At 68.3% G+C, this 27,517-nt stretch overlaps 1 protein-coding gene across 6 annotated transcripts; it reads right to left on the reverse strand.

Moving 5' to 3' along the window:
- Positions 1-1,424: 1,424 nt before the first annotated feature.
- On the reverse strand, positions 1,425-26,609 carry INTS1 (integrator complex subunit 1). Of its 6 annotated transcripts, none has more exons than XR_014072147.1 (47): positions 26,207-26,599; positions 25,283-25,573; positions 22,932-23,128; positions 22,703-22,840; positions 22,286-22,445; positions 22,082-22,187; positions 21,802-21,988; positions 21,567-21,712; positions 21,260-21,401; positions 20,894-21,070; positions 20,378-20,486; positions 19,633-19,753; positions 19,188-19,265; positions 18,420-18,577; positions 17,906-18,002; positions 17,316-17,407; positions 17,070-17,130; positions 16,406-16,603; positions 16,068-16,197; positions 15,670-15,849; positions 14,793-14,942; positions 14,340-14,519; positions 14,136-14,240; positions 13,152-13,319; positions 12,954-13,065; positions 12,017-12,178; positions 11,328-11,474; positions 11,067-11,165; positions 10,678-10,802; positions 10,139-10,393; positions 9,824-9,983; positions 9,530-9,670; positions 9,197-9,371; positions 8,997-9,120; positions 8,350-8,480; positions 7,141-7,228; positions 6,826-7,052; positions 6,604-6,727; positions 5,483-5,663; positions 5,065-5,278; positions 4,542-4,669; positions 4,142-4,254; positions 3,263-3,376; positions 2,408-2,478; positions 2,102-2,193; positions 1,873-1,982; positions 1,425-1,724 (listed from the first exon to the last, which is right to left on the reverse strand). XR_014072147.1 is itself a non-coding variant. In XM_081552501.1 (47 exons), the coding sequence occupies exons 1-47, from the start codon at positions 26,262-26,264 to the stop codon at positions 1,609-1,611; spliced, it is 6,570 nt and encodes a 2,189-aa protein (XP_081408627.1). In that variant the 5' UTR covers positions 26,265-26,609; the 3' UTR covers positions 1,425-1,608. The 6 variants fall into 6 exon arrangements, 3 of the variants coding, with proteins under 3 accessions (XP_081408627.1, XP_081408626.1, XP_081408628.1); XR_014072149.1 differs by having other exon boundaries at positions 5,065-5,257; positions 5,530-5,663; positions 7,137-7,228; XR_014072148.1 differs by having other exon boundaries at positions 5,065-5,257; positions 5,530-5,663; positions 7,137-7,228; positions 13,152-13,446; positions 14,110-14,240.
- Between the last annotated feature and the right edge of the window lie 908 nt (positions 26,610-27,517).

Below are 27,517 nucleotides of genomic sequence, written 5' to 3' on the forward strand. Positions count from 1 at the left end.
TCCCTGTGTAAGATGGAGCTGGCCGAGGGCGCTCACAGGGACGGGGGCCATGCAAGGAGGCCACCAGCACCCCCACTCTGCCCTCCCCTGCGCATGGCCGCGCACTCCCCAAGCCAGCCCCGAGGGCCCCGCGGCCCCCACCCGCCAGGAAACACTACTGCACCCAGGCTGGTGCACGTGGGGGCCTCAGACGCCACTGAGCCCCAGCCACCCACCCGCAGCCCTGCCTTTGCCCCTGTGGGTGTCCCCACGGCCGTCACTCAGGCCCAGACGGGGGCTGCGGCACTGTGGAGGTGCCATGGGGCTCCCCGCAGGGTGCCCAGCCTGGGAGGGGACCCTTCAGGCCCATGCCCGTCTCTGCAGGGGCGGCAGGGGGACTCCGGCCCGCAGGAGGGGCATTCATCCCACGTGCCCTGGGCAGGAGCCATATAGACAGGACGGAAGGGGGTCCTGGGACTCCACCAGGGAGTGGGCAGGAGCTGGACACCCAGGGGCCATCGCATGGGCAGCTGTATGGCTGACCCGTTGGGGAGCGGGCACCAGGGAGGCTGGGTGTGGGCGCAGGGGTGGGAGGGACCCCGCGAGGCCGTCCTGCAGCCGGACAAGGCCACGGCTGACCCGGGGCCCTGGGGCGGGGAGCACAGCCCTGTCCCTGGTGGGCTGGAGGCACTGCCTGCCCCTGCCCCCCGCAGGCCTGGTCCCGTCAGAGCCTCAGCGCCCCCGGGTGGCCCCGGCTAAGCAGGAGCCGGGTGACCCTGCAGGGGGTGGTGGTGGTGATGAACCCGGGGGGCAGTGGGAGGGAAGATGGTGGTGTCCTCTGTGTGGGGAACACCCCGCTGCCATGAGCATCAATGGAGTGGGGACAGTGTCAGCCCGCGAGATGGACACTGGCCTGGAGAAACCAGTGCCGTCTGGGGGCCCGGGGCCCTCACTGGACAGGACCCTGCCCTGCCCTCAGTGCCCCAGACCAGGTTCTCAGGCAGACCACCCCCCAGCACTGCGGCTCCGCCGGCCACCCTCAGTGGACAGACAGGGCTGGCCGTCTCCCTGCAGCTGGAACACAGAGGCTTCGGGAGGGAAGCCTGCAGCCTCTGGCCTCCAGCCCTGTGGTCCTGTCTGGGGCACAGGGGACGGAGCGGAGATGCCCCACTCTCCTGGGGCCTCTGCCGATGAGGCTGGGCCCGTGGGCAGGGGGTACCCAGGCACCGCCGTCTCTCTCCCCCAACACCGCCAGAGAGGAGAGCCGGCTGGAGGGCCAGGAGGAGGGGCCAGGACCGTGCCCAGGCAGGGGGCCTCCTGTCTCCAGACAGACACCCCCCGTGCCCACCAGGGGCAGGCCAGCTAGACCTAGGGGCCAGGCTCCCGGCTCCCACTCACTCCCTGCCCCTGCCCCCCGGTCTCCGGAAACCACACAGGCAGCAGGATCAGGGAATTCAGCACGTTTCATTTGAACCCAGCCCCTTGCCACGACGTCAGCACCCCTCCCCCCGGGCTGCGCCCCCAGCCCCCGCAGGCGGGACAGCCTCTGGGGTGGGCGGCCCCCACTGCTGGCCCTGCACGTGGGCTCTGAGCGCTGCGCGGCCCGCCTTGGTGGTCCCAAAGCTCGGCTCACATCACGGCCTCCAAGTGCAGGATCCTCAGGGCCTCGGAGATCTGGGCACTGGTGTCCATCTGGCCATACATGCCCACCAGGAAAGCCCGGTGCAGCAACACAGCCGCGTGCTCTGCAGATGGATGAGGGCCTGTCAGCACTGCCCTGCATCCTGGCCGCTCTCGGAAGCGGAGCCTCTGCCTTTTCTCACACCTGGCGGGAGGACCAAGGCCCCCAGGGGCACCAGAGGGTTGGGGTGGGTGGAGCCGGGGCAGACTGACCTTGGCAGAGAAGGGTGTACTCAGGCAGGTTCCTCAGGGCCGTCTGCACCACCTCGAAGTCCCGGCTGCCCAAGCAGTACATGAATGTGGGCAGGAAGTCGGCTGCGATGCTGAAAAAGTCACGTGTCCAGGGGAGCCCCGCCCATCCACCCCTACCCTGACCCAGGACGGCCGAGGCCCCGAGGCTCCCCACAGCCCCAGGCCTGGGGCGGCAGGGACGCCGGCTCACCCAGGGTTGTTCTGGATAGAGCGCAGGGCCAAGCTGAAGGCCAGGCTGCGGCAGGACTCTTCGGCCGAGCTCATGAGCCGCTGCAGGCTGGTCTGCGGGAGGATGCATGTCAGCGGGCCACCTCCCATCGGGGCTCCCCCCTCAGCAAGTGCGGCCGGGGACCCCACACCCCCATCCCCATGCTGCCTTGCTGGGCCGCCTCAGTTCCGGGCTGGACGGCAAGACGCCCTGCCCCCGCAGGAAGAGGGGGTGGGGGTGGCTGTGCCTCCCGCCCCAGACCCCCGGAGCACATGGCCGCTCCCGCACCGAGAAGAAGCCCAGGGTCTCCGGTCTCCGCCGGGACATCTCGTCCACGTCGCTCAGGACCTCCAGCAGATCTAAGTCGGGCAGAGGGCGTGTGTGAGGGCTGGAGTGTGCGTAGGACGGAGCTGTGTCCCCCCCCACCCCCCAGCAACCTGGAGGCCAGGGGATGGAGTCCGAGGCCGGCCGGCTGCCCTCTCCACACTGGCCGGGCAGAGATCCCAGGTGCAGCACGGCTGCTCAGCACAAGGCGCCCGAGCCTCCTGGGACCCTCCAGCCCCTCGGGACACCAAGCACTGGGGTTCTGCCGCCTTCCTGCTCCACCGGGACGGCGCCTCCAGTTTGGGATCGACCAGGAGGAACCTGCTCCCCCAAGACCCTTCTCCAGGTCTGCGGGGCCCAGGGATCTGCGCGTGCACCACATCCCTGCGTGTCTGTCCCCGGCCACCTCAGAGTCACGCGGCAGACACACCACCCTGCCCTCCCCGGGGGGCCACCTGAGCCCTCAGCTCCCCAGGAGGGCACCGGGGCCGCTGGCCAGCTCCTCGCCAGGCCTCCCTTCCTTGGTGTTCACGGGGACTCCAGGGGGTTCCCCAAGAACACTGGCCCGCAGAGCGGCCCCCACCCCCCACCCCGGTCTCCAGCTTCCTCCTCCAGTCCCCTCTCCACTGCCCCACCCCACTATGAGCAACAACCCAGCCCTCCCAGCCTTCCCAAGGGCCCTGCAGTCTTCTGGATGCCCCCCAGAAGAAGCAGGGACAGCCAGGGACGCTTTGGGACCCAGGACCGCAGGGACAGAACGCGAGGCCACCACCCACCGCGGGGGCACCTGGCCTGGAGGAGCCACGGCCCCTAACTCACCCTCGACCGTCTGGCCCCGGGACAGCCTCTTCATGTAGGGGGCCATCTCAGCTGCGGTCAGAGGAGTGAAGATGTAGACGCTGACCAGAGGCAGGGAGCCAGCCGAGCTCTCGTCTGCAAGACAGGAAGCCAGCGCCAGTCAGGGGCGGGAGGGAGAGGATGGCCCACCCACAGCCCCCGGCCGCAGAGGGCCTGTGCGGCCCAGACACACTCAATGCTGCGGCCACAGGACCCCAGCATGGAAGGGAGGGGTGTCCCTGCCAAGTAGCGTCTGGACTCACAGCAGACCCCTGAATACGTGGCCCCGACCGGGCGGGGCACAGCGCTGACACGCAGTGGGCGCTCAGTGTGATGAGACCACGAGCCTGCTGGGCCCGCCTGGGAGACGTGCGCTTCTCCCCACAGCCCCACACGCCCTGCTGCCGCTGCGCACACAGTAGGTGCTCAATAAAGGCACCGCTGTGCACAGCACCATGCCAGGCACGTGTTGGTGGATAGCTGAGAGTCACACTCAGCACCAACAACTGGGCAAAACCGGGGCTGGATAGCCACGAAGGGCCAGCAACAGAGCGGGCCCTGGGTCCTCAGCCCGTTCACGAACCCACCGCTCGCTGGACACGCTGCTGCAGGCACCGGGTAGCCACTGGGGCGGTGGGGGCCATGGAACGGGGACAGGAATGCGGATGCAGCCAGGCAGGGGGACAGAGGACAGAGGACCCGGATGGTCCCAGAGGGCAGGTGCTGGAGGTCACGCGGACCACGGCACCGCCTGGGGCTGCGTGTACATCACCGAGCCGGGGCCAACAACGCCCCAGGGACACCCAGGGCAGTCCAGCCCGCCCCCCATCCCCCGCCCAGCAGAAGCCCAGCCCCACTCACCCTCACCCTCCTCGTCCAGGGCCCGCTCGGCCCCGCCATCCCTGCTGGGAAGGCTCAGCCCCGCCAGGAGCGACTTAAGCATCACCAGGTCGCTGCTGTCAAGAGACAGGTCACTGGGGGGACAAAGAGGGGAGACAAGGTCTGCATGAGGACCACATGCGGGAGGAAGGGGGGACAAGGTCTGCATGAGGACCACACGTGGGGGGTGGGGGGGACAAGGCTGTGCCTGAGGAGCACGGGGGTGGGGGGCTCAGGGGCCGGAGAGGAGGGAGCCAGCTCAGGATGGCCCTGGCGCAGACCCAGCGTCTGTGACCCAGCCACCAGGCCCCTCGGAGCTCCCAGCCCTGAGCCCCACCACGCTGGGCCCTGGCCCAAACAGCCCAGACCAATGTGCACTCACTGGAGCACATTCAAGTGCTTCTGCAGGAAGGCCACGGCGGCCGCGGGGCTGCAGGTGATGTACTTGTGGGTGAACCGCACGAACTTGCTGGCAAAGGGCACCAGGTGGCGGGAGGATTTCCTGTAGTTCTGCAAAGGGCGTCGCGAAGAAGCGCTCAGAGCCGGGGCCGCCCCAGATGGAGGCTGTGTCCCTGTCCTGTTCGCACCCCTCCCGGAGCCTCACAGCGCAGGCTGGATGGCACCAGGTGCCACCCTCTGCTGGGTCCCTGAGGCTCAGGAGTGGCCGTGGCCCACGCCCCGCAGGGGCTCCCCAGGCAGGGGGCAGCTGGGGGCCTGGCCTGGCCCCCGAGGTGGCCCGGGGCTCCGCTCTCCTGCAGGGCTCCCTGGAGCTGCGTCTGCCCTCACCCAGCGGCCTCTGGGGACAGAGCCCCAGTCCTGGTCAGGAGGACAAACCGACTGGAGAGAGAATTCGGGGGGGGGGGGGGCCGGCGGGCGGGGGGGCGGGGCATGGCGGTGGGACCCACCCGCAGCAGCCGCACGAAGGAGAGCAGGCAGTCCCACAGCGCCCCCTGGTGCTCGCTCTGGAACACCTCCGGCTGCAGCAGCTCCAGGACCCCCAGCACGTGCAGGAAGAAGGTCAGGTGGTTCTGCTGGCGGAACTCCTGGAAGTTGAGGTGCGTACGGCCGTGCAGGAGGGCGGCGATCATGGGCAGGTGCCTGCGGCCAAGCCAGAGCCGCCTGGTCCTGGGCGTCCCCTAGCCCCTCCCCCCAGAGACCTCATCTGCTGGGACCCAGACTACCCAGAGTACGCGGATGCTGGCCCCGCCCCCGAGGCTCGGCTTGGTCAGCAAGCAGCCTCCAGCCCTGACCACCCCCCCCGAGGATGACCACCGCATAACCCTCTGCCACTTTCCAACGAAGAGCCCATTCTTGCAGGAGCACCAGGTGGCTGGGGGCGGGGAGACACCAGGCGGGACGGCCAGGCGTACCTCAGCAGCAGGAGGGGGTGGGCCACCGCCAGCTTCCGACAGGCCATACTGGCGTCGGCCACTCGGCTCTCGGACGCCCGGGAGTCGCTGGTGTCCGCAAGGAGGGTGATGAAGCGGTGGATGAGGCCGTCCAGCTGAGAGGGGCAGGGGGTCAGGGCCAGGGCCCCCGCAGCCTTCACGTCCCACCTGCCCACCCGGGCTCAGCCCCAAGGCCCTGGCATGGTCCCTGAGGACCCACACGGCGTCCCAGAGAAACCTGCCCCCACTGCTTTCTGGGGCTTCGGAGGATCAAGCTGGCTGTAGCCAGAGCTCCCAGCAACCTCAACACGTAGTGTGACATGAGCCGCTCCCCGCAGACAGAACAGAAGCCCTGAACTATCTCAGGTGAGAAAGACTGACCTCATGGATAAAGCTTAACTTCAGGTGTGTGAAACATGGAACACACACAAAGGAAAGGAAACACAGCTGGAGAAACATCGCTCCCCCTCCACCCGAGAAGCAGGGCTGGAGGCAGATCTGACTCAGGGCCCTGCCCAGGGAAGGTGGGGAGGGGTGGGGAGACCCGCCAGACCTCACGCCCCACGCACTGCCGAAAGGAGGGGAAGGCAGACGCTGTACACGGAGGACCCACACTAGGCAGGCGGGGGAGGCAGGCACCCAGAAAGGGACACACTGTCCCCACGCGCCCAGCACGGCGGCTCTGAAGTCACCACGCCCACAGAAAGCCTGCCGACGAGCAGGGACAGAACAGGGGGCTGGGGCGCAGGAGACATCATCACATGCATCATGCAGCCTGCGCTTCTCAACAGTCCCCATCAGGGATCGAGGGGGACACGGGGGGACGCCCACCCTGCTCTGCTCCACACCTGGAGGACTTCCAGGAGGAGGAGGGACCCTCCAAGAGGTCACACAGCAGAGGGTGGCAAGGCAGGCTCCACTCTCAAGACACTCTATCCACTCACCGATTCCTTCTCGGCCTTTAGGTCTAAGAAAAACCACTTCCCTACCTCCCGATCTGGGTTCCTACCCCCAAGCAAAGGATCCAGGCGCCCCGAGAAGCCCATTGGGCCTCACCTTGCAGACGCTGCTACCGGCGGCCCCTTGGCTGTGCAGCAGGATGTCGGGCAGGGGCACCCGCAAGTCTGGCCGCTGCAGGTAGAGCTGCACCAGCAGGTCGCGGCCGCACTTGCCCAGCGCGCTGTGGGAGAGCAGACGTGGTGGCTGAGCGGCCGGGGCAGCCCCCCACCCTGATGGCCTGAGCCCTCGCATGGGGCTCGGAGCCGGGTGGGCCCTCACCTGTCGCCCCACTGCTGGACACAGCCCGTCAGGTGCGCCGTCACCTTCTTGATGCCCTCATCGCCGCCACGGCAGCAGCTGAGCAGCAGGGGCAGCCGCGCTTGGAGCAGCCCACAGGCGCCCGCGTCCCCGTCCTGGCTGCGCGCCTCTGCCTCGGCCAGGATCAGCTCCACCAGCCCCACGAGCTCCGCCGGCCGCACCCGCAGCACCAGCTCCTCCCGCCGCTTCTGCAGTCGGACGCCATCGGTCAACCCCGTGCACAACGGCCGTGCTCAGGCCACCCCGCCCTCTGGGCAGGGGACGTCCCAAACCTGCCTGCGGGGTGCGCTGGTCCCTGCCCTGCCAGATCCGAGGGATGTGGATGCAGGCCCAGAGGAAGTCAAGGGAGGCTGAGGGGTCAAACCTGGAGGAGGCAGGGAGGCCAGACCGAGCAGGAGGCATGACTCCAGGGGAGGGAGGCAGAGGGGACGGGCAAGACGCCCCCTGTGGCTGGGACCCCGGCCAGCCACGGAGGACGGGGGCCACCCACCCGACCTTGTCCAGCCCTGCCCCCAGCCGCCCCCTCGCTTGCAGCCACACGGCACAGACAACAGCTCTTCCCCATGACTGAAGCACAGGGGACCCGACCGTCTGCCCTGCCAGCCACCCAGAGCAGGGCCACCCGGGCCAGAGAGCTGGCTCCTGAGGGGGCCAGGGTGGTGCTGGGCCAGATCCCCAGGCCAGGCTCCCAGAGGAGCTGTGCACCGGGCGGCTCCACACGGCACCCTGGGGCCTCGCAATGCCTGTGGTGACAAGGAAGGAGCTGGCCTGGGTGGGGAGCGGGGAACTCACCTCTGGGGGAGGGGTGGCGGGGGGCTCACCTCTGGGGGAGGGGTGGCGAGGGGCTCACCTCTGGGGGAGGGGTGGGGGGCTCACCTCTGGGGGAGGGGTGGGGGTGGGGGGCTCACCTCTGGGGGAGGGGTGGGGGTCTCACCTCTGGGGGAGGGGTGGGGGTGGGGGCTCACCTCTGGGGGAGGGGTGGGGGTGGGGGGCTCACCTCTGGGGGAGGGGTGGGGGTGGGGGGCTCACCTCTGGGGGAGGGGTGGGGGTGGGGGGCTCACCTCTGGGGGAGGGGTGGGGTGGGGGGCTCACCTCTGGGGGAGGGGTGGGGTGGGGGGCTCACCTCTGGGGGAGGGGTGGGGGTGGGGGGCTCACCTCTGGGGGAGGGGTGGGGGTGGGGGGCTCACCTCTGGGGGAGGGGTGGGGGTGGGGGGCTCACCTCTGGGGGAGGGGTGGGGGTGGGGGGCTCACCTCTGGGGGAGGGGTGGGGGCTCACCTCTGGGGGAGGGGTGGCAGGGGGCTGACCTCTGGGGGAGGGGTGGGGGGGGCTGACCTCTGGGGGAGGGGTGGGGGGCTCACCTCTGGGGGAGGGGTGGGGGTGGGGGGCTCACCTCTGGGGGAGGGGTGGGGGTGGGGGGCTCACCTCTGGGGGAGGGGTGGCAGGGGGCTGACCTCTGGGGGAGGGGTGGGGGGTGGGGGGCTCACCTCTGCTCCCGGCCCCTGCCCAGCAGGATGCGGATACACTGATGCAGGGTGGACCAGCTGGACTGGTGTGTGAGCAGGGCCAGCAGGTAGGGGCGGAAAGACGGCACCTGGGGGCCAGGGTGGCCTTTGCCCTGGGACAGAGGAAGCCTGGGTCGGTCTCCGCCGGGCTGCCCAGCTCTGGCGAGTGCAGTCAGTAGACAGCGGGCGGCCTGCGGGAGGGCAGAGAGGCCTGCGCTTCGGGGCAGGGCCTCCCAGGCTGGCGGGTCACTCCACAGGTTAAACGCGGGCTGAACTGGACCCACCTCTCAGAGACAGAGACACGCAAGCAACGCTGTAGGCGCGGGAGCGTGACCCACAGCCTCAGAAGCGCAGACCCGCCAGCACGTGGCAGAAATGGGGCGGGGGTCACATAGCCCCTCCCCGGCCTCCCCACGGCCAGAGGGGCCCTGACGTGGGCTCCAGCCCTACCTCTCGTCAGGGGTGCTGGGCTCCACTCTCCCTCCAGCGCCCTGTCGGGACCTGGGCCCACAGGGACCAATCCTGCCCCTGCCCTCCCACCTCTGGGACCCAATCTGGCCGATGAGACTCCGGCCTGGGACCTGCCAGAACCGACAGGAAGAGAGCAGGCCGGGCCCAGCGAGGCCCACCTTGCCCCGGGAGAAGAGAAGCCTCTGCTGAAGGTCAGGGCAGCTGCCGACCACCTCGGGGTCCAGCATCTCCAGCCAGTCGACGAGCAGCCCCGAGCAGGGCCCCAGGCGTGCGGCCTCCCGGCTGCAGGGAAGGGGCGGGGGTCAGACACAGCCACCCGGGGCCGCCCCCAGGCCCGGCCGCCGCCCCGCCGGCTCACCTGCAGCTGTCGGCGTCCTGCTTCCCTGGGACCAGGGGCTCCTCCTTCTCCGGCAGCAGCAGCGAGCTGACCACTGCCACAGGCCCCGAGGCGGGGACGGCGGACGCGGTGGAGAAGAGTGCAGCCAGCAGCTCCTCTAAGTGAGGCGATCTCGCCTCGATCAAACCCCGGAGGGCTGCGGGGCAGAGGGGGCGCCCGTCACACAGGCTCAGGGCACGCACCACTCCAGGACAACAGGACAGACAGCCCCGCCCCCGGGTTCTGTTCTCCTGGGGGATCCCGGCAGAGGGGCTCTGGAGTGGCGAGGGGGTCTTCAGTGGAACCCGTGGGTACCTTTGCTGATGAGCTCGGGCTCCACTTCACACTGCTCCCCAGACTTGAGGGTGGCCACGATGGCACGGACGGTGGAGCTGACCGCTTCCGGGTCCCCGCGGAAGGTCAGGGCCTCCGCCAGGTGCAGGAACCCGCTCCGCACTGCAGGGGAGCGTGTGACCAGCTGGCCTCCCACCAGGGCCCCAGGTGTGACCCCCTCAGTTCCCAACACTCTCCTCCCCGAGGGGCCGCCCTGGGCCCCGGCCCTGAAACCACTGGGCCACGACCCCAATGCCACTGGGAGCCCCGCCTCACCGTTGCTGATTCGACGCCGCGCGGAGCACTGGGCAGTGAACAGCCTGAGCTGGGCCTGCAGGGGCCCGGCCTCCACGGAGGGGCCGTCCAGCCACTGCAGCGCCTGCAGCAGCACTTTGAGGAGGAGCGAGGAGAAACCGGTGTCCTGGGGCGCGCAGCGCTGGGGGGTGGGGCACGGCTCAGACAGGGCCAGACCCCGGAACCCACCCACGGCACAGAGGTGCCCCGGGAGCGCCCCACCCTCCACCGGCGAGGGCCCGTGTGCAGCTCGCCCCAGTGATCCCGACAACACAGGACGGGACACCCACGGCCCACCTGGTACTGGCAGAGCTGGCGCATCAGGGGGCAGGCGAGGACGTGGCTGCGGTGCATGGCCAGGGCCAGGGCCCCGCCGTGCGGGGAGCTCAGCAGGGTGGCGAGGGCCTGCAGGAGGCGTACGGCGACACCCGGCACCTCAGGGCTCCCCTGGCGGACTCGCGCCAGCTCCCGGCCCAGGGCCTGCTGCAGCGCCAGGGCAGCGGGGCGCGCGCTAGAGCTCTGCCACCGCGGGCCTGGGCTCAGTGGGAAGATCTGTGCACAGAAGAGGGGCCGTCGGGCTGCCAGGCAGGCAGGGGGCCAGCAGCGGGCACCCTAACCCACCACACTCTCCAGGCGGGCATGCGGAAGGGGCCGTGGACTGGGGACAGAGGCCCAGGGCAACAGGCCCCGGAGAACACGTGTGGACCTGTGCACACACGTGCGTGTGCAAGCGTGTCAGCTGGGAGACAGGGCACGCGTGCTCTGCAGCACCCGTCACTGTGCCCGGGGAGCCCAGGCCGTGGACCCGGGCGAGGGGAAGCGGAGGAGGCCCATACCTGCAGGAGCAAGCTGGCCAGGTCGTCCTCTGGGCCCAGCACTCGCACCTGCGTCACGGCGCGGGTCCTGCCCTGGCCCGGCGGCTGCTCCGGGCTGCTTTTAGATTTCGGCACCTCCGCGCTGTCTGCAGGGAGGGAGGGGCAGGGTCAGTGAGAAACCCTCCCGCCTGCTTCACAGGGACCCTGCCAACCAAGCCCAGGCTTGCCCAGGGCCTGCCGCCCACAGAGAAGCAGCTCACGGGCCCTACTGAGAGCTCTCGCCCGGGACCCCCAGCCTCACCAGGGCTCCCGAGGCCTACGAGGTACAGAACCCGCTGACGGGAGGGGGACACGGGGCAGATGCTGCCTGAGTGGCCATGCGCGGGGCGTTGGAGGTGGGGCGCAGGTACCTCGTCGGGCGGGCAGGGAGGCTGTGAGCAGGGAGTGGAAAGTCTGGCCTCCGGACGCCCCGCGCTCATGCTGGACCTCCACCAGCTGCGCCATGTAGTCTGCGGGGACAGCGGCGGGTAAACCAGACGGCCCGGGAGCAGGGCTCCTCTCCAAGGTGCCCACAGCGCCCCACACCTCCCTGGGACCCGGCAGGCGGGCTCTGAGGTGGCCGTCCGCGCAGAGCCCCTGTCCGGGGCGCTCGGCGAGGCCCTGGGGCTCACTCTTATCCATGATGCTCTGCTCCAGGGTCTGGGGGTCGTGGGCCACGGCCTGGTCCAGGTGCTGCAGCAGCTTGCTCATGCTGGACACGGGGATGCCGAAGGACTGCACGAACAGCAGCAGCTGCTGCGGCTCCAGGTCCTGCAGGGCTGTGGGCAGCCCCCCTCAGCGGCCGGCGGGCAGGGCGGTGCCAGAGGACAGCCCCAAGGGCAGCTGCTGGGTGCTCCGGCCCCCGCCCCGCATCCTGAGGCAGTAGGCTGGCCCTCTGGCTTTGAGTCCAGACTCGCCCAAGTGTGTCCTCTCTGTGCTTCCCAAACCAACTCGCCCCCAACCTGCCCGGCCTCCCCAGCTGCCCGGCACCCTTCCTCCTTGCTGCAGGCTGCCCGAGCCCAGCCCACAGTCCAGACCACCTAGCCTCCCTCCCTCCTCCAGCACCCCATTCTCTCTGGGGCCTTTTAAGGCCATAAGAGCTTGCAGACAGGGTCAGCTCCCTAAAGGATCTAGACATGACCCAAATAACGGACGCCTCAGAACCTGCCAGAGGCCCCCCAGCTGCCCTGTCTCCTCGGTAACAGCCTGCAGTGGGAGGAGAGACCTGGTTCCTCTTGGGCCATACTGGTGTCCCCCTGGCCATCCCCACCCTGGGCAGTACCGGCGCCCCCCTCCCCAGGCCGTCCCCCCAGGTCAGTACCGGCGTCCACCAGCCGCGGGACCTCTGAGCGGATCATACGCAGCTTCAGCCAGTCAGGCAGCAGCAGCGCCTCCTCCGACGTGTCCACCAGGAAGGCCGTGGGCAGCGGCTTCTTCTCCGGGAACCAGATGTCCAACAGCGCCTGGAACTCGCCGTCACCAGCTTCAGGAGAGATGGCGGGGTCAGCACCGGGGCTACTCTGGAATCTCAGGCTGAAGGCTGAGGCCAGCGTGTCCCTGGTTTATGAGGGGAGCCGGGGCTGCTGAGGAACGGGGACGTGGCGGGGCAGTCTACCAAGACAGAGCGTGACCAGCGCCAGAGGCTTTGAGCGGTCGGCTTAGCTAATCCTCAAAACCGCTATGTTCTCCCCTCAGTCAGGGAAACCGAAATGCAGGGAGCTGGCCAGGCCCCCCAGGAGCCAGGTGAGGCTGGGGCCAGCACGTGCTCTGGGCTCCATGGGCTTGGCCGAACAGCTCCTTCCCACCCTCATCGCCACAAAGCCCTGGGCAACCAGCAGGCCAGAACAGCATAAGGCCATCACCCTGGACACAGGAAGCAGAGTCACCCCCACCATCAGCCGCACAGGAGGGACGGAGGCTGCCAAGCTGGGAGGTTTCAGGTAGCCAGAGGATCGGCCAGCTCTGGACACAGCTCCTGGCCGGCGAATCAAGGGCCATGCCCAGGCCTATGGAGGGGACTGGGAACTCGGTGCTCTGGGCCCCCGCAGCCCCTTGGTGGGCAGCCCTGTGGACATCTCCACCTCCAGAAACCCGGCAGGAGGAGGAGCAGGCCCAGGCGTCCAGCAGCACCCACGTGCATCTCACGACAATGGGACAGTGCCTGCACCTGAGGGGTCCCGCCAGAGAGGTTCAGGAGCTCCCCAGGAGGGGCGTCTGCCTCTGCGGGAGACCCGGCCCGCCGCCCGCAGCCTGCTCACCGCGGGGCGGGCCCAGCGTCAGGAGGATGACCATGGCGTGGACCACCAGGATGTGCATGGTGGCCGTCTCCCCGCTGCTCCAGCGCAAGAAGACCTGGTCCTGCGACTCTGACTGAGGGAAGAGAAGAGGGTGAGGGGCCAGAGCGGGGCGCGGGGCTGCAGGGCTGGGCGGGGCCTGGCGGGGCACCTCCCCCTTACCCAGCTGTAGACCTCCTCTCCCTCCTTGCTCTTGCGCATGCGCTGCACATAGCGGGAGAAGATGGACAGCAGGGCTGCCAGCACCGCGTCGGACTCGGCGCTGCAGGAGCGCTTGGAGAAGAGGTGGGACATGATGGTGGAGCGCTCCACGATGAGCCGGGCCACGTCCTGGGGGACCGGGCGGCAGGGGGCAGGGTCAGCAGCTCGGGCTCTCCTCCCGTCACACCCGGCCAACGGCCCATCCCCGTCCAAGGCCACCCGACGCCACACCCCATTCGGCACAAACACCCGGACGCTAGCCAGCACGCCGACGACAGAAGAGGCCCCACATGCAGCCCCCTCAGACACAAGGGCTGTGAACTGGCGAGGGCCGGCCCCGCGGAGAGGAGGGAGCGACAGGAACACAGGCGTCAAGACCCACAGGGAAGAGCTGCCTGCTCACAGCCAGACACGCATCTACGTGCAATCGGCAGCAGTGACGCGGGACAGGCTGGCCCCCAGACCAGACTCAGAAGGGAGAGGCCGCCGGCCCCTCGGCAAGAACCCAGACTTGGACAGAATCCCCGCTGCCCACCAACCTCAGTCCTCGGCCAACGCCTCAACTCACCCCCTCTACAGGGGCCTGGGGCCTTCAGGACCCCCACGCTGTCAGCCAACAAGCTCACAGAAGAGCAAGGTCAGGACAAAGACAGCCACGAAAGAGCAGGCCGCGGGAGAACACAGGCCCATGCCCGGCTCACAGGGCCCTGCAGGAGCAGGACGTGTGGACCTGGCCCCTCTGCCTCCCTGACCCAGAGCCACAGAGGTAAGCACCCCTGGGTGACCACAGGGATACGGGGGACTCCTGCCCTCGACTCCTGCTCTGGACAAAAGGTCCCTGGCAAGGCAGCTCAGCACTCGGGGCCCAGAGCCAAGGAATGGCCCTGCCGCCTGCCTGCCCTTGACCAAGCGGGGTCACTAGCTCCCCCATCCCCGCCCCCTCACCAGGGCCAGGTCGCTGTGCTGGCCCTGCTCCTCCACGGGCGTGTGCTGGGACAGGTAGACCAGGTAGGCGCTGATGGTCTGTGGGTCGGTCTCCATGTGGATGGCCTGCGGAGGGGGGACCGTGTGAGCACGCGCCGGCCCCTCCCACCCGCCCGGCCCCGCCCCCCGCCCCCCGCCCCCGCTCACACATGACCCCGCCCGCACCTGCTGCAGCGCCAGCGCGGTGGTGCTCCGCACGCTCTCGAACAGCGGCAGCCGGGGCAGGTCGCGCAGCAGCCACTGGTACCCCTGAAGCGCGTCCGCTTCGCCCGAGTCCTCCTCCAGGGGCGGCTCCTTCTCCTCCCCATCCCGCAGGCTGCCCTCCGAGAGCACCAGGGACAGGCCCTGCAAGCGGACACGTGGGCTCTGGGGCTGCCCGCTCCCTCCAGCCCGGCACAGACGCCGCGCGCTAAGCTGCCACGACGGAGGGCGGCAGGACGGACACCGGGCCGCCCCCGGGACACTTCCGGTCACCCCAGGGCGGGAAGGGCCCAGACGGGAAAGGACCCAGGGTCTGCACGAGACCACTGTGCCCTTCCTGCCCTGGACAGTCACCTACGGTGAAGCCCCGGTGAGAACAGCGGTTAACAGAGAAGAGCAGCGGGCCTGGCCCCTCACCTTCATGGCCAGCACCCTGGCGGCCACCTGCGAGGAGCCCAGCCGCCGCAGGAAGTAGTCCAGCACCTCACACGTGGTCTGCTCGTCGGCCTTGGGGCCCAGCAGCAGGTCCTGCAGGCGGCCCAGCAGCTGCTTCTGCTTCTGCTGCCTCTGTGGGGATGGGGTTCAGGGGTCAGGAGATGGGGTCAGGGCGGGCGTGTGGGGATGGCAGGGGTTGGGGCGGGCATGTGGGGACCAGGGGGAGGGGGTCAGGAGATGGGGTCAGGGCAGGTGTGTGGGGATGGCGGGGGTTGGGGCAGGCATGTGGGGACCAGGGGGTCGGGGGTCAGGAGACGGGGTCAGGGCGGGCGTGTGGGGACCAGGGGGTCGGGGGTCAGGAGACGGGGTCAGGGCGGGCGTGTGGGGACCAGGGGGGATCAGGAGACAGGGGTCAGAGCGGGCGTGTGAGGACGGCAGGGGTTGGGGCGGGCATGTGGGGACGAGGGGGGAGGGGGTCAGGAGATGGGGTCAGGGCGGGCGTGTGGGGATGGCGGGGGTTGGGGCGGGCGTGGGGGGCCCTGGGCATCTGGGGTCAGGAGATGGGGTCAGGGCGGGCGTGTGGGGATGGCGGGGGTTGGGGCGGGCGTGGGGGGCCCTGGGCGTCCGGGGTCAGGAGATGGGGTCAGGGCGGGCGTGTGGGGATGGCGGGGGTTGGGGCGGGCGTGGGGGGCCCTGGGCGTCCGGGGTCAGGAGATGGGGTCAGGGCGGGCGTGTGGGGATGGCAGGGGTTGGGGCGGGCATGTGGGGACCAGGGGGGAGGGGGTCAGGAGATGGGTCAGGGCGGGCGCGTGGGGGTGGCGGGGGTTGGGGCGGGCGTGGGGGCCCGCGGGGCCCTGACCTGCCGCTTCCTCGCCTTCTGCTCCTTGCTCTCGCCCTCCTCCTCCTCCCCGCCAGAGGCGGGCTCGTCGGCGGCGTCGTGCAGCAGGAACTCGCACAGACACTGCACGGGCAGCACATCCAGGGAGCCCTCGCTGGACTGCACCAGGTCGGCCAGCCAGGGCATGGACTGCGAGGAGGCCTGGGCGGGCGGTGGGCACACGGCTCTTTCTAGTCAGTCCCACTGCCGCCCTCCCCCCCGCAACGGCGCGCCACCTCCCGAGGGAGCTCTCTGCACCCCTGCAGCTGTCACCGAGGGGCCCGGTCTCCAGGCGTGCCCTCTAGCCCACAGTCTCATCTAATGCCAGGGCCCCCTGCAGCCTCAGGAAGGACCCCCCCCACAGCCTCAGGGGGACTCACCTGCCTCTGGATGATGTTGAGGAGGAAGTCGGGGCTCCGGCTCCGACACAGCAGGTGCCCAAGGCGCAGGGACTGGTTGAGGCCTTTCACCTGGTCCAGGATGTGAGGGGGAGGCCTCCGCGGCGGCCCTCTGAGAGCCCAGGTGACACGCGTGTGTCAAAGCGGCAAGTGCAGTGCCCCCCAGCTGGGGGGGGGGCGCCTGCCTGCCTCCCACCTGCAGCCAGCTGCCCATCCTCCCACAGGCCCGTGGTTCCTCCCCTCAGCCTGGCCTCCCACTCGCCCCCGCCCCCCAGGCCCGGCCACCCCCCGCCCCTGCCCCCCCCGCCCCCCGCACGCACTGGGGGTCCAGGCTGGTGAGCTGGGACAGCAGCAGGCTGCTGCTCTCAGTGATGGTCTGCCGGGTGGAGGCGGCGGCCAGGTGCCCCTCGAACGCCAGGATCTCCTGCTTCTCCCGCTGGGAGACCTGCAGCTCCCGGCTGATCATCTCGGCGCGGCTCTCCTCGTCCGTCAGGGTGCACGGCGGGTACGAGTAGTTGCTGGGACCGGGGAACAGCAGCCTGTCGCCGTGCTGCCCCCAGGTGGCGCTCGAGAGTGGGGGTCAGAGCCCACAGCGACGCCCCCCACCCAGGCCGGGCTCCAGCCGTCAGACTGTGGAAGGGGTCCAGGGGCCATCGGCAACACGGCCACAGTCAGACCTCAGGGAGGGAGCGGGGCGTCCCTCAGAGCCCACAGCCAGCCACCCTCTCCTTCCACACGACCGCACTTTGGTGCCTCCAAAACTGGCCGACAGGCGTCAGGACCCCAGACCCAGAGCGGCATGTGTGCGGGAGGGTGTGCGAGACCCCAGCCACTGGGCCAGGTGGTCCGGTACAGGCACCCAGTCCGACTCCCACGTCAGAGACACAGCGCCCTCCGGGGGCCCGAGTAGCGGGACCCCCGACACACATCCTGAACGTAACCGAGCCCCGGCGCCCTGGCCCCACGCGGCAGCGAGCGACTCACTTGGTCATCGCCATCTCCATGAGCATCTTCAGCGTGGGGTACTCTTCCCAGGCAGCCAGGCCTAGGGGGCAAGGCGACAGCAGGTGGCGGCGGGACCCTGGCCCGACCCCCAGCCCCTTCCCACTCATCACCCGGCCCCTAGCCAGGCTCTGCCTCCTGTCCCAACAAGCGGGACGTCCAGGAGAGGCGAGGCCCACACAGGCTCAGGTGGTCGGGGCTGGCCGGGGTGGGGTGGGGGGCGCTCACCAATGTTCTCTGGGTTGAACGCAGCGACGACCAGCAGGAGGGGCCACGCCTTCCAGTAGAGGGTGGAGATGGCGAGGTTCGGAGGCTGGTACCTGGAACCAAGGTGTCCACAGCTCACCTGCGGCCCCCGAGGTCCAAGGGGGGGCGGGGTCGGACCGGGGCCGCAACAGCACAGACATCCTATGAGGGGCCACCTGGCCACCACATCTCAGACGTAAAACGTCCAGAAACGTCCACGCTACAGGATTCGTGGTGTCTGACGGCTGTGTGTGTGTGAGGAGGAGGGGATGGGAGCACCAGCTGATGGGAACGGGCTTCCTGGAGGGACGACACTGTCAGGTTACACAGACCACGGCTGCGGAACCCCGCGGATGCGCCGAAACCACCCTATCACAACTGTAAACGAGGGATGCACACGGCAAGTGAGAACCGCATGGCGGTCAGATGTTGAGGAAACTGTGAACTCACTGTCGTCTGGAAACCAGAATAGTCGTCTAGCTGACACACACAAGAACTAAGCACTGAAGTGACAGGGGCCAAGGAGAGAACAGGGGAGCAGTCACGCGGACCCAGGTGCCGGGGGGCCTCACCCTGGCGGGAGCTGGATGTTCTCAGGGTGGTGGTAGGTGCACAGGTTCAGAACGGCGTCAATCACCTGCACTCGCTCAACCTTCAACACGTCCACGTCTGAAACCCAGGAGCCACACACGGGTCCCTCGGTGGACGTCCGAGAGCGAGGACACGGGGCAGGTGGGGGCGGGGACGGCAGGCACGGGACACGCTGCCACAGGAGCCCCGGGGCGCCAGGGCGCGTCTGCACACGGCTGGGCTCGGACGGGCAAGGACGCGCCGACACCCGTGGGTGGAGCGGACGCGCCAGGGAGGGCAAGGGGACGGCAAGCCCCCCTACGCTGCAGGCCGGCCCAGGCCCACCAGCAGCAAAACACATGCTCTAGAAGGGGGCCGCTCTGCGTCAGGTCCCCCACAGCCCTTCAGAGAGGGGGGGGACAGACGCTCCTGCCGGTTCAACCGTGCAGAGAACACACAAGTCCAGGTGAGGCCCGGGAGGTCAAGGGGAGGGAGCCGGCGGCGGGAGGCCCTCACCGTCGGCCTGTATGGCCGCAGCCCGCTTCACCAGGTGGTCAGCCAGCTCCATGGCGTCGGCGGGGCCCAGCGGGAGCTCCCGCGAGAGCCCGATGACCAGGATGCGCATCAGCGTGTCCTCCAGGATGGGCACCTCCGAGCAGAGGCGGAGGAAGAAGCTGCGGGCAGAGTGTGCAGAGGTGGGTTCGTGGGAGCCCCCTTGGCCCGCAGGGCCCACCCACCCCCAGGGCAGGGGAAGCACCAGCTCCAGTCTCATCTGGGCACAGAGGGGGCACTGCCCACCTTCCCTGTGGTCACTTGTGCCTGATGCCCGTGTGGACCGGGCCCCACAGCCCTGAGGAAGACCATGAGTGGGAGCTCAGCCTCGGGGGGCTCACAGGCCAGCCTCGCCCTGAAGCCGTGCCCCCAGACAGGCGGGCTCGGAGGGTGTGAGGGGAGCACGCTGACCCAGCGGTGGGGCCCAAAGCGGCAGCAGAGGGGAGCGAGCTGTCGGAAGCTCGGGGAGGGTGACACGGCTTGGGGACAGAGCACAGCACGGGCAGAGGAAACGTGTGTGTGCGCCTGGGTGCGAGGGGCAGGGGTGGGGACCAGGGACGTTTCTGGGGCCCCTGCACAGGCGAGCACCCGGGAGGGCGCAGGGACTGCAGACACTGCACCTGGGGGAAGGGCGGCACGGGGTGTGGGCACAGGGACGGTGACCCTCGAGACCGCCCACGGCCTGCCTGGCCTCAGTGCCGGCCCCACCCCCCCGCCAGCTGGCCTGCGCACTTGCGGTCACTCTCGGGCGGCCAGTTGTCCCATTTGTAGTAGGTCTCGGGCTGCTCCGTGAAGAGAACCTTGTGGAGGCTGCAGGGCGGGAGGGCCGTCAGGGTGGGGTCCTGGGCGCCCCCACTCCATCAGCCCCCACGGGCGGGGAAGCCTGTGTGCAGAGGGATCGCCCGGCTCCTGGCTCTGCAGTGAGGCCTGGGGAGGCTGGCGGGCGACGGGTCCCTCCCAACAAGTGGCTCCCCAGCCCAAGCAGACAGGACCCCACCGCCCCGAGGCCCTGCGGGAAGCTCGGCCACCACGAGGTGTCGGCTGCTGCCCACTGGCCCTCTGGTCTCCGAGAGGCTGGCGCCAGCTAGTGACCTGTCACCGGGGAGGAGCCCTGTCTCTCTTCGCGCGGGAGCCCCGGGAGCGTGGCTGTTCGGGAGCGGGGCGGAGCCGGCCGTACCAGTGCACATAGTCCTTGGGGGCGAGCTTGCTGATGGAGGGCACCACGGTGTGCAGCCACCACACTGCGTCCCGCTGGATCGCAGCGATCTGGTTCTGGAAGGAGCGCAGCACCTCGAGGTCTGGGGGGAGGAGACGGTTACAGGGCCTGCATGGCGGCCAGGGGTAGAGTTCAAGGCCAGGCGCAAGGAGAAGACCTGGGCGGCACAAGCAACCTGAGGCCTCCGCAGAGGGGCGTGGCCGAGACGGGGCGTGGCCGAGACGGGGCGGGGATGGGGCGGGGCCGAGACGGCTGGAGCAAGGCTCGGCAAAGCACCTGGCCTTCCCCCAGGGTTGAGGACACTTCAGGGAACTGAAACTCTGAAATCCCAAGTGTCCTTCCAGCCAACCGCTTAAAGGGACTTGCAGCCAACCCTTTCCAGGGTCAGTAATGACCCAGAGCAGGCTGACCCAGACACCACCGCCCTGCCCCCCACCCTACCCCTGGCCCCATGGCAATGGGACTCTCAAGGGCAAACCACCCAGCAGAGGACGACGCCGGGCTGGGAGCTGTTGCTCTCTGCCTGGACAGAGTAGGAACCAGCAGTTTCAGAAGCTCCTGGGACTCCAGGAGCCGAGCTGCAGCTGCGACCCTCCCGCCCCACCCCCACCAGGCCCACACTCGGAGCAGAGACCCCTTCTCCCACCCCAGGCCGCCTCCCCACCCGGAGAGCCCCCCAGCAGGCAGCCCGCCCCCAGCTCCTCACTCTTCTTCTCTCCTTTGTCCCAGGCGATGCCAGCCTCCTTCACCTGGGCGGTGATGCCGAGCATCATGGACACGGCCAGCACGTCCGTGACGTGGACCACGAAGCGCTCCTGCAGGACAGCGCAGCCCCACCCAGCCCGGCTCAGCTCAGCAGGTCCACGTCCCTGTCTCCCCACTACCCTCCCCAGATGGCCAGCCGGACGGCAGGAGGCTAGGGACCAAGAAGCAGCCACAGCAAGGCCGGGTAGGGCCGCAGGGGGAGGTTCAGCCCACAGAGCTGGACTGAGCTACCGTCCCGAGAACAGGGTCCCCAAGGGCCGTCTGCTGACTTGCTCACAGGGCACTCGAGATCCGCCACCCTCGGCCCCAGGTCCTATTCTCTGGAGGCCCTTCCTGCCTCCCCAACCCCCTGAAGTCTACCCTGGGCAGACCTCCTCGCCCTGGGGCGCAGTCGGTCTGTGCACACCCGGACACAGCGGCCCCACCTCCACAGCCGGCCTGGGGTGGGGCCGCGCACCTTGAACTCCATGTCCAGGTAGGGCGGCTCCTTGCGCTCCTGCATGAGCCCAAGGCAGAAGGCCTGGAAGTTGATCTCGTGCTTGGTCTGCTTGATGATCTCGCGCAGCAGGGCCCGCGAGGCCCGCAGGTAGTCGTCCTTGTTGGTCAGCAGGTCCTGGAACACCATGGCGAGGAACTGCGGGAAGAGAGCGCGGGAGCTGCCGGCCGCCTGCCCAGGTCATGCGGCCCCCGCAGCTCTCATCCTCACGGGCCAACAGGAACCTGCCCAGAGACCCCGGGACAGGCCCCACCGGCTGCTGCTGCACAGCCAGGGCCTCCTCACACGCGCTCCGCGCCCACTGGGCCACGGGTCCCGGGGCCCCACCTTGGGTGCCAGCTCGGAGCTGTGCTGCAGCACGGTGTACAGGATCTGCATGTTGTTGGGGTTGCGCGCGTTGGAGAGCTCGTTGAAGATCACGAATTTGATCGTGGTGCCCAGGTTGTCCTTGTGCGCGTTCAGCAGCTCCCTGGGCACCGCCAAGCAGAGGGAGCTCAAGCGGCTGCCGCCCGCACCCCGCCCAACCCCACGCCCCTGCCGCCCACGCCCCCAGCGGCCCCTGCGCCCCCCACGCCCGCCTCCGGCAGCCCCTGTGCCCCTGCCGCCCGCGCCCGCCCTCGGCAGCCCCGCGCACCTGATGCAGAGCATGTAGTGGTTGAGCAGGACCTTGGGCTTGAGGCGGATCTTGATCAGGTGGGAGATGACGTCCATGTCCTCAGCCCCGTGCGTGCCGCAGTTCATACACACGGACATGAGCAGGTCCTGGGCGGGCCGCGTCAGCTGCAGGTGGCGGGGGTGGGGGAGACATGTCAGCTCTGCAGCCTCAGGCGCCGGGAGGGTCCCGCGTGCGCATATCCAAGTGCCCTCACCTTAGGGTTCTGCAGCCACATCTCCAGTTTCTGCACCGTCATCAGCCGCACCTCCTTGTAGCCACAGGTGGAGGTAAGCAGCCGCAGGAGGTTCCGTGAGACGCTGTCGATGGGCTGCCGCCGGTTGAGCTGGTCGCGCAGCATGTCCAGGACGTACTCCTCCACGCTCTCCGCCAGCTCCTCGTACCTAGGCCAGAGGGGGGACAGCAGCGGGCAGGAAGGCAGGCGGGCGGGGAGCTCTCCCTGGGCCGCGCGGGCGGGGGGCGCGCGGCACACCTACCTGGGCATGAGCTGGCCCTCCTGCTCGGGGCTGAGCTTCTCCTCGGCGATCAGGAGCTCGGTCTGGCTGTCCTCCTCCTCTGTGAGGGATGGGTGCGGGCTGCTCCCTGCAGAAGGAGCGCCTCATGGACACCGGCTCCCCCTGCGCCGTGTGCCCTGGCCCCTCCCACGGGGAGGCCCAGCCCAGCCGCCCAGGGGCTCTCACCGGCACCGAGGTCGCCTCCGCCACGCCCCGCCTCCCCCTGCAGGAGCACACTCTTGGGGGGCATCTTGGTATTGAAGGCCGTCTGGATGTTGTCCACGAAGGTCCTGCAGTGCGGGCTGTCCACCCAGATCCGCTCCCCCAGGGAGTCTTCGATGTACACCTGTGAGGACGGAGCCCGAGCCTCAGCCTGCCCTCTACTGTGTCCCCCTGCGCCGTGAGCAGGAGCGAGCTGGGGGCCTCCCCGGCCCAGCTGCCCCTTTGCAGCCAGCAGCTCGGGAGAGGAGATGCCTTGGGTTGCCACACTCAGCCCTCGGGGTCGGTTGCCTTTATCCCCCTGGTGGTCCAGCAGTCCGTCCGCCCCAATCGTGGCCTTCTGCCCCCTTCACCAAGAGTGATCGCCTGGGAGAGAGCACTTACCTTGACGAAGATCTCGGGCCAGTTCTCGTCCTCCTCATACGCGGCCATGAGGAGGTTGCAGGCCAGCACGGACACCAGGCTGTTGCCCTTGGCCTTGAAGTTGATGGAGGCGTCCCGCCGCAGGAGGCTGCACAGGGCCTGCAGGAGACAGCGCGGTGGGGGGAGGCCCGTCTGACTCCGCCCGCCCCTTCCCGCTTCCCAGCACGGGGGAGGGTACGGCGGCCCTCACCTCGATGACGCCCTCCGTGGCAAAGATGTTGGGCTTCATCTTGGCCAGGTACATGAGGCTCAGGTACAGGACGCTGTCCGGCTTGGCCCGCGTCACCTTCAGCTGCTTCACGGCCCCGCACAGCACGCCCTCCAGCCGGTCATCATTGCCTTCCAGCTCGGCTGCCTCAATCTCGTCCAGCAGCACTGTGGGCGGGACTGCCGGGGGGACGGGCCGGTCAGGCGGGCAGACCCGAGTGAGACTGCCCCGCAGGGCCCCCAGGCCAAGGTTGCCTGGGGCAACCTCCAGGGATCTGACTGAAGGCCTGGGAGGAGCCGCAACCGCCGGTCCCCAGGGAGGAGGGGGCAGCCGGGCCGTGCAGGGCAGGAGTCACCCCGACCCCGGGAGTGAGCAGGCCCAGGAGGGGCCATGTGGGAGCCCACCGGGCACTGCCAGAACCCTCTCGCTGCACCCACACGGCTACTCTAGGGTGACCTGGCCTAGAACACCTCTTTTTCTACAAATTGGTCCTTTTTCTAAGCTTCTGAGTGAGCTGGCAGGGTGCCACCTGCAGCCTCCTATGCCGCCACGGGCGCTCCCATGTGGTCTCCCCGCGTCTGCCCCTTAGAGGCTGCTCCCCACGTCTCAGAGAGCCCACTGGGGGCTCCGACTCTCCCCACGCAGCTGCCCACTGCTCTTTCCCTCCTGCCGCCTCCTGGGGCTTCCAGGCCTCCACCTTCCTTCTCTGATGGGACCAGAGGCCCCCTCCCTGCCCCCAACCTCTGAGGGTCCCCCTGGGCCAGGCTCGGCTCCACCCACGTCGGCTCCGTGCCGCACCTGCGATCGCTCAGGCCCATCTATTCTCTCACTTCCACTGTGATTTCTTCTCTGACCCAAGGGGTTTTTTAGGACTGTGTTTTTAGATACCCAAGTGGCGGCGATACGACGAATTTCTGACTCAGATGCATGGAGGACAGAGGTTGACCAACACTCCCCGAGTGCTTTCCACGTGCCAGGAAGAAAGACAAACAGAGAGGACAGAGGGGTGGAGCTCGGAAGGTCCTGGCAGTGGAGACATTTCAAGCGCCAAACGCTATGAAGTAGCTGAACTCAGGCTTTTCATAACCATATTCCACGTAACCTTCAAAGCCGCCTTATCTGGGACTCGTGCGATGGTAAAACCAAAGCACGGCCAGTGAAAAGAGAGCTGTGGCCTGGGTTGGGACTTGGCCCCTCAAATGCTCCCAGTGCTGACCTGGCCCAGCCGCCGGGGAGGGACTCCAAGCCGGGGCTCTGAGGCAGCGGCCACCCAGCTCAGCCCCGGCCCGGCCTCCGCCTCGGTCTTGCCACTGCTCAGCACAGCCCCGGCCCTTCCCCGAGCACAGGTCACTCCAGCAGCACGAAGGCCTCCACGCCACGGCTTCTCTCCTAGTCCTGCGTTGCCATTCAAATGCCACCCAGCCTTTCAGGCTCTATCTCCCGCCACAGTCCCTGACGGGCCTCCTCTCTCCCCAGTTCCCTGATGGGCCTTCCCTCTTCCCCCACTGTCACGTAAGTACCTGTACACTTTAATACCTGGGACTGGTGTGATGTTTAACAGACTTGATCTACAGAAAAACAGGAGAATGTTGGGTGCAGAACTAACAGCTTCTGTGTAAACAGCAGGCTTGTGGATAAGCTTTATGCCTGTCTCTAATGCTATCATGCTATCTCATCAGCTAAGAAATAAAAAGCAAACAAGTAAACTCTGTGTTGTTAGGAACTGGGAAGAGAGATAAGGCAGCACAAACCTCCTCATCCTGGGTGGAGGGGGGTCCTCACTAGATGCACAGCCCCCAAGGACAGCAGCTGTCTGTCTGCACTGCCCTGGACTCCCTGCGCTCAGAGAAGACTGTCACAGAGGCGGCCTTGGAAAATACACCAGACCAGCACGGGAACAAGAGAGTGAGCCTGTTCCCCAAGGACAGGAGCAGGCAGCCCTCCAGGAGGGCATCAGGCTCACACAGCTACAGCCCCGGAACAGGGCCAACAGAAACCCGTACAAGGCTTTCCAATGCCGGAGGCCCCTGCACAGCTGTCTGCTCCCAAGAGGGCCAGGGAGGCACGCATTCGGCAGCAGCACCTTCGGGCCCCGGATCGACGTGGGCCACCTTGCCCTGAGTGACAAGCACCTCCCGTCACGGTCAGTCTGAAGCAGAGGTGCAGGGAAGGCGGCCCTATGAGAGATGCTCTGAAAAACACTCACAGCTGACTCCTTTCCTCCATTCTCCAGAGAACCTACACTGCTAAGCCTGGAATGGCCTTTCTGAACCCCAATGCACGGATGAGGCAGGGGCTGTGCTCTCTGGGGGACGTCCAGAGGCCGTCTTTACCTTCGATCGGGACCACGGACGGCTCTTTAATCGAGGGAGAGATGGCACGCTTCTCTGCAACCGCAGCCTCAGCCAGGCGTCCCAGGGCACTCAGTGGGGGCGTGGAGGAGAGTTTGGGGCGCTTGGTGAGCCCCGGCAGGGCCGAGGCACCCGCCAACGCAGCCGCAGCATCACGCTTCCGCTCCGAGGGCAGGCCGGAAGGGGCAGGCTTCAGCAGGGTGGAGGCTGTTTTTGATTCAGTGGTCTGACCCTTTGAGCCCAGAGCAATGAAGTCTCCTGGTGGAGGGTGACCTGCGGAAGGACATGCACCTTCACACAGCAGCTAGGTGGAAAGGGTGTCTGAGGACTCCAACCTCCCACGATGTCCATGGGGACTCAACTACGGTCAGGGGAGGTGAAAAAACAACACACCCAGCAAGTCCCCAGCAGTGCTGGACTGTACAGCGAGCAACAACGGACGGTCACACGGCGCTGACTACAGACCAGGCCGTTTCCAACTGATCAGCATCCGTTCCCTTCACCCTCAACAAGTTTCTAAAACAAGCATCATTAACCTCACTTTACAGGTTGAGTACAACCAGGCACAGAGAAATTAAGGAAAGTGCCCAAGGCCACTCAGCTAGGAGGAGCGAAGAGCGGACTGGAGGCCAGTCTGGCTCCAGCCTGCTGTCAGCCCCTGCGTTTGTGCTGCCCCCTCCTCCCGCCAGGGATGCTGTCCATGGCCTCGGACGCACAGACAAACGAGAAGGCCTGGGTGGAGGAGACGGTGGCGGCGGTCCCAAACCCCCGCCCCGGGACTCCCAGGGTCGCCGGGACCAAGGGCTGCTGTCCGAGACCCCATTCCTGGGAACCGCGTTCGGCTCGGAGAAACAAAGCCGCGACCCGAAGGCGCAGCGCCGCGTGCCGCGGGGACAGGCCGCGCACCCGAAGGCTTGGCCGCAGCGCTGGGCCTGCGGACAGTGGTGGGCTTGGCCCGGTTCATCCTGCCCCCGGGCCCTCGCCGCTCCGCGCTGCCGACGCCGCACAGGGGGGAAGACCGGCGCTAGTCAGCAGCCCGCCGCTCGCCCATTCATTCCAATCTGGGACTGGGGCCCGGGGCGAACGCTCCGCCCCGCCGCGGGCAGCAACTCCTGAAGCGGCCGCGCGACCGCGCCTTTCCGCCTCGGATCCCGGGAGGCTCTGTCTCTCCGGCAGAGGCGGCCCAGTCACTTCTAGCGGGATCGATAGGTGCCCATCGCAGCGGTACCCGGGTACCGCCGCGGCCGCCCCGGAACCGGAAGTCGTCCTCCGAGCCTGACTTCCGGAAAAACCGGAAGCAAAACTGCGAGAGGGCGGGGCAGGAGAGGGAGACGGGCGGGTCCTCGGTGCCTGCGGCGCCCTCTGGCGGCGGGAGGCCGGTGCGGCCTCCTCGGTGAGGCGGGTTCTGTCACCCGCTCCCGCAGGTGGGGCTGCCCTTAGTGAGTGTCGAGCCCAAGGACACGCAGCTCGGAAGAGGGGCCTCGGCTGCTCCCCGTACGTGCTGGGCCTTCAGAGTCCTCTCCCACCTGTGGGCCGAAGGGCAGGTTGCGGGGTCCCGTGGGGGGTCTAGGAGGGAGCCCGGCAGCCGGGAGTGGGCGAAGCCGGCAGCGAGCGGGGCTGAGGGCCTCCCGCGGCCTCAGGGTCCGGCCTGTGCAGCGGGGCCCGCTCAGTGCTGAGGACGTGGTAGCCAACCACCCGCTGAGTGAGGGTCCGCGTCAGACCCTCACGTCCTCCTCTTCCTGGGGGTCTTCACGGCGTCCCCACCCCCTAACCAGGAGCGAGGATCGGGTGGACAGCCAGGCCCCTCCCGGCCACGTGCAGTGGGCAGCCCCCCTTGAAAGCAGAGCGGAGGGTCCCTGCACGAAGGACGAGGTGACCGTGGGAAGGACGCGGGCGCCACTCACCGACCGAGCGGGTCGGAAAGGCGGCATCGCTGACGAAGGAAGCCAGACGAAGGAAGCTGAGAAACGGATTTTATTCAGTAACTGCTGCAGTGGGGGCAGCGCTGAGCTTTGAAAGGCCCAGAGGGGGTGGGCTCAGGTGAAAACCTGCGGGTGGTGGTCAGTATAGACGCACCGGATCAGCTGCCGGCAGCTGTCAGAGTCAGGGGTCTGCCCTTCTGAGCCCCGGACAGGCCTTCCTCCCAAGGACGGTGTTGTGTTCGGAGAAAGGGCTGCGATCCTGGAGAGACTCCTGCAGTGGGAAGGGGTCCGGGGG

This window comes from Giraffa tippelskirchi, chromosome 13 (genome assembly GCF_054371585.1).
Source record: "Giraffa tippelskirchi isolate mGirTip1 chromosome 13, T2T-mGirTip1v1.2.pri, whole genome shotgun sequence".
Classification (NCBI taxonomy): Eukaryota; Metazoa; Chordata; class Mammalia; order Artiodactyla; family Giraffidae; genus Giraffa; species Giraffa tippelskirchi.

What these genes read in the sequence shown, in the direction of transcription:
- INTS1 (XM_081552500.1), bottom strand. Translation starts at nt 26,264, where the DNA reads ATGAACCGGGCCAAGCCCACCACTGTCCGCAGGCCCAGCGCTGCGGCC. An exon ending in TGTGGCTGCAGAACCCTAAG is followed by an intron (nt 21,713 to 21,801) that starts GTGAGGGCACTT and finishes CGCCACCTGCAG; the next exon opens with CTGACGCGGCCCGCCCAGGA. An exon ending in CCGCGCTGGCGCTGCAGCAG is followed by an intron (nt 14,241 to 14,339) that starts GTGCGGGCGGGG and finishes CCCCCTCCGCAG; the next exon opens with GCCATCCACATGGAGACCGA.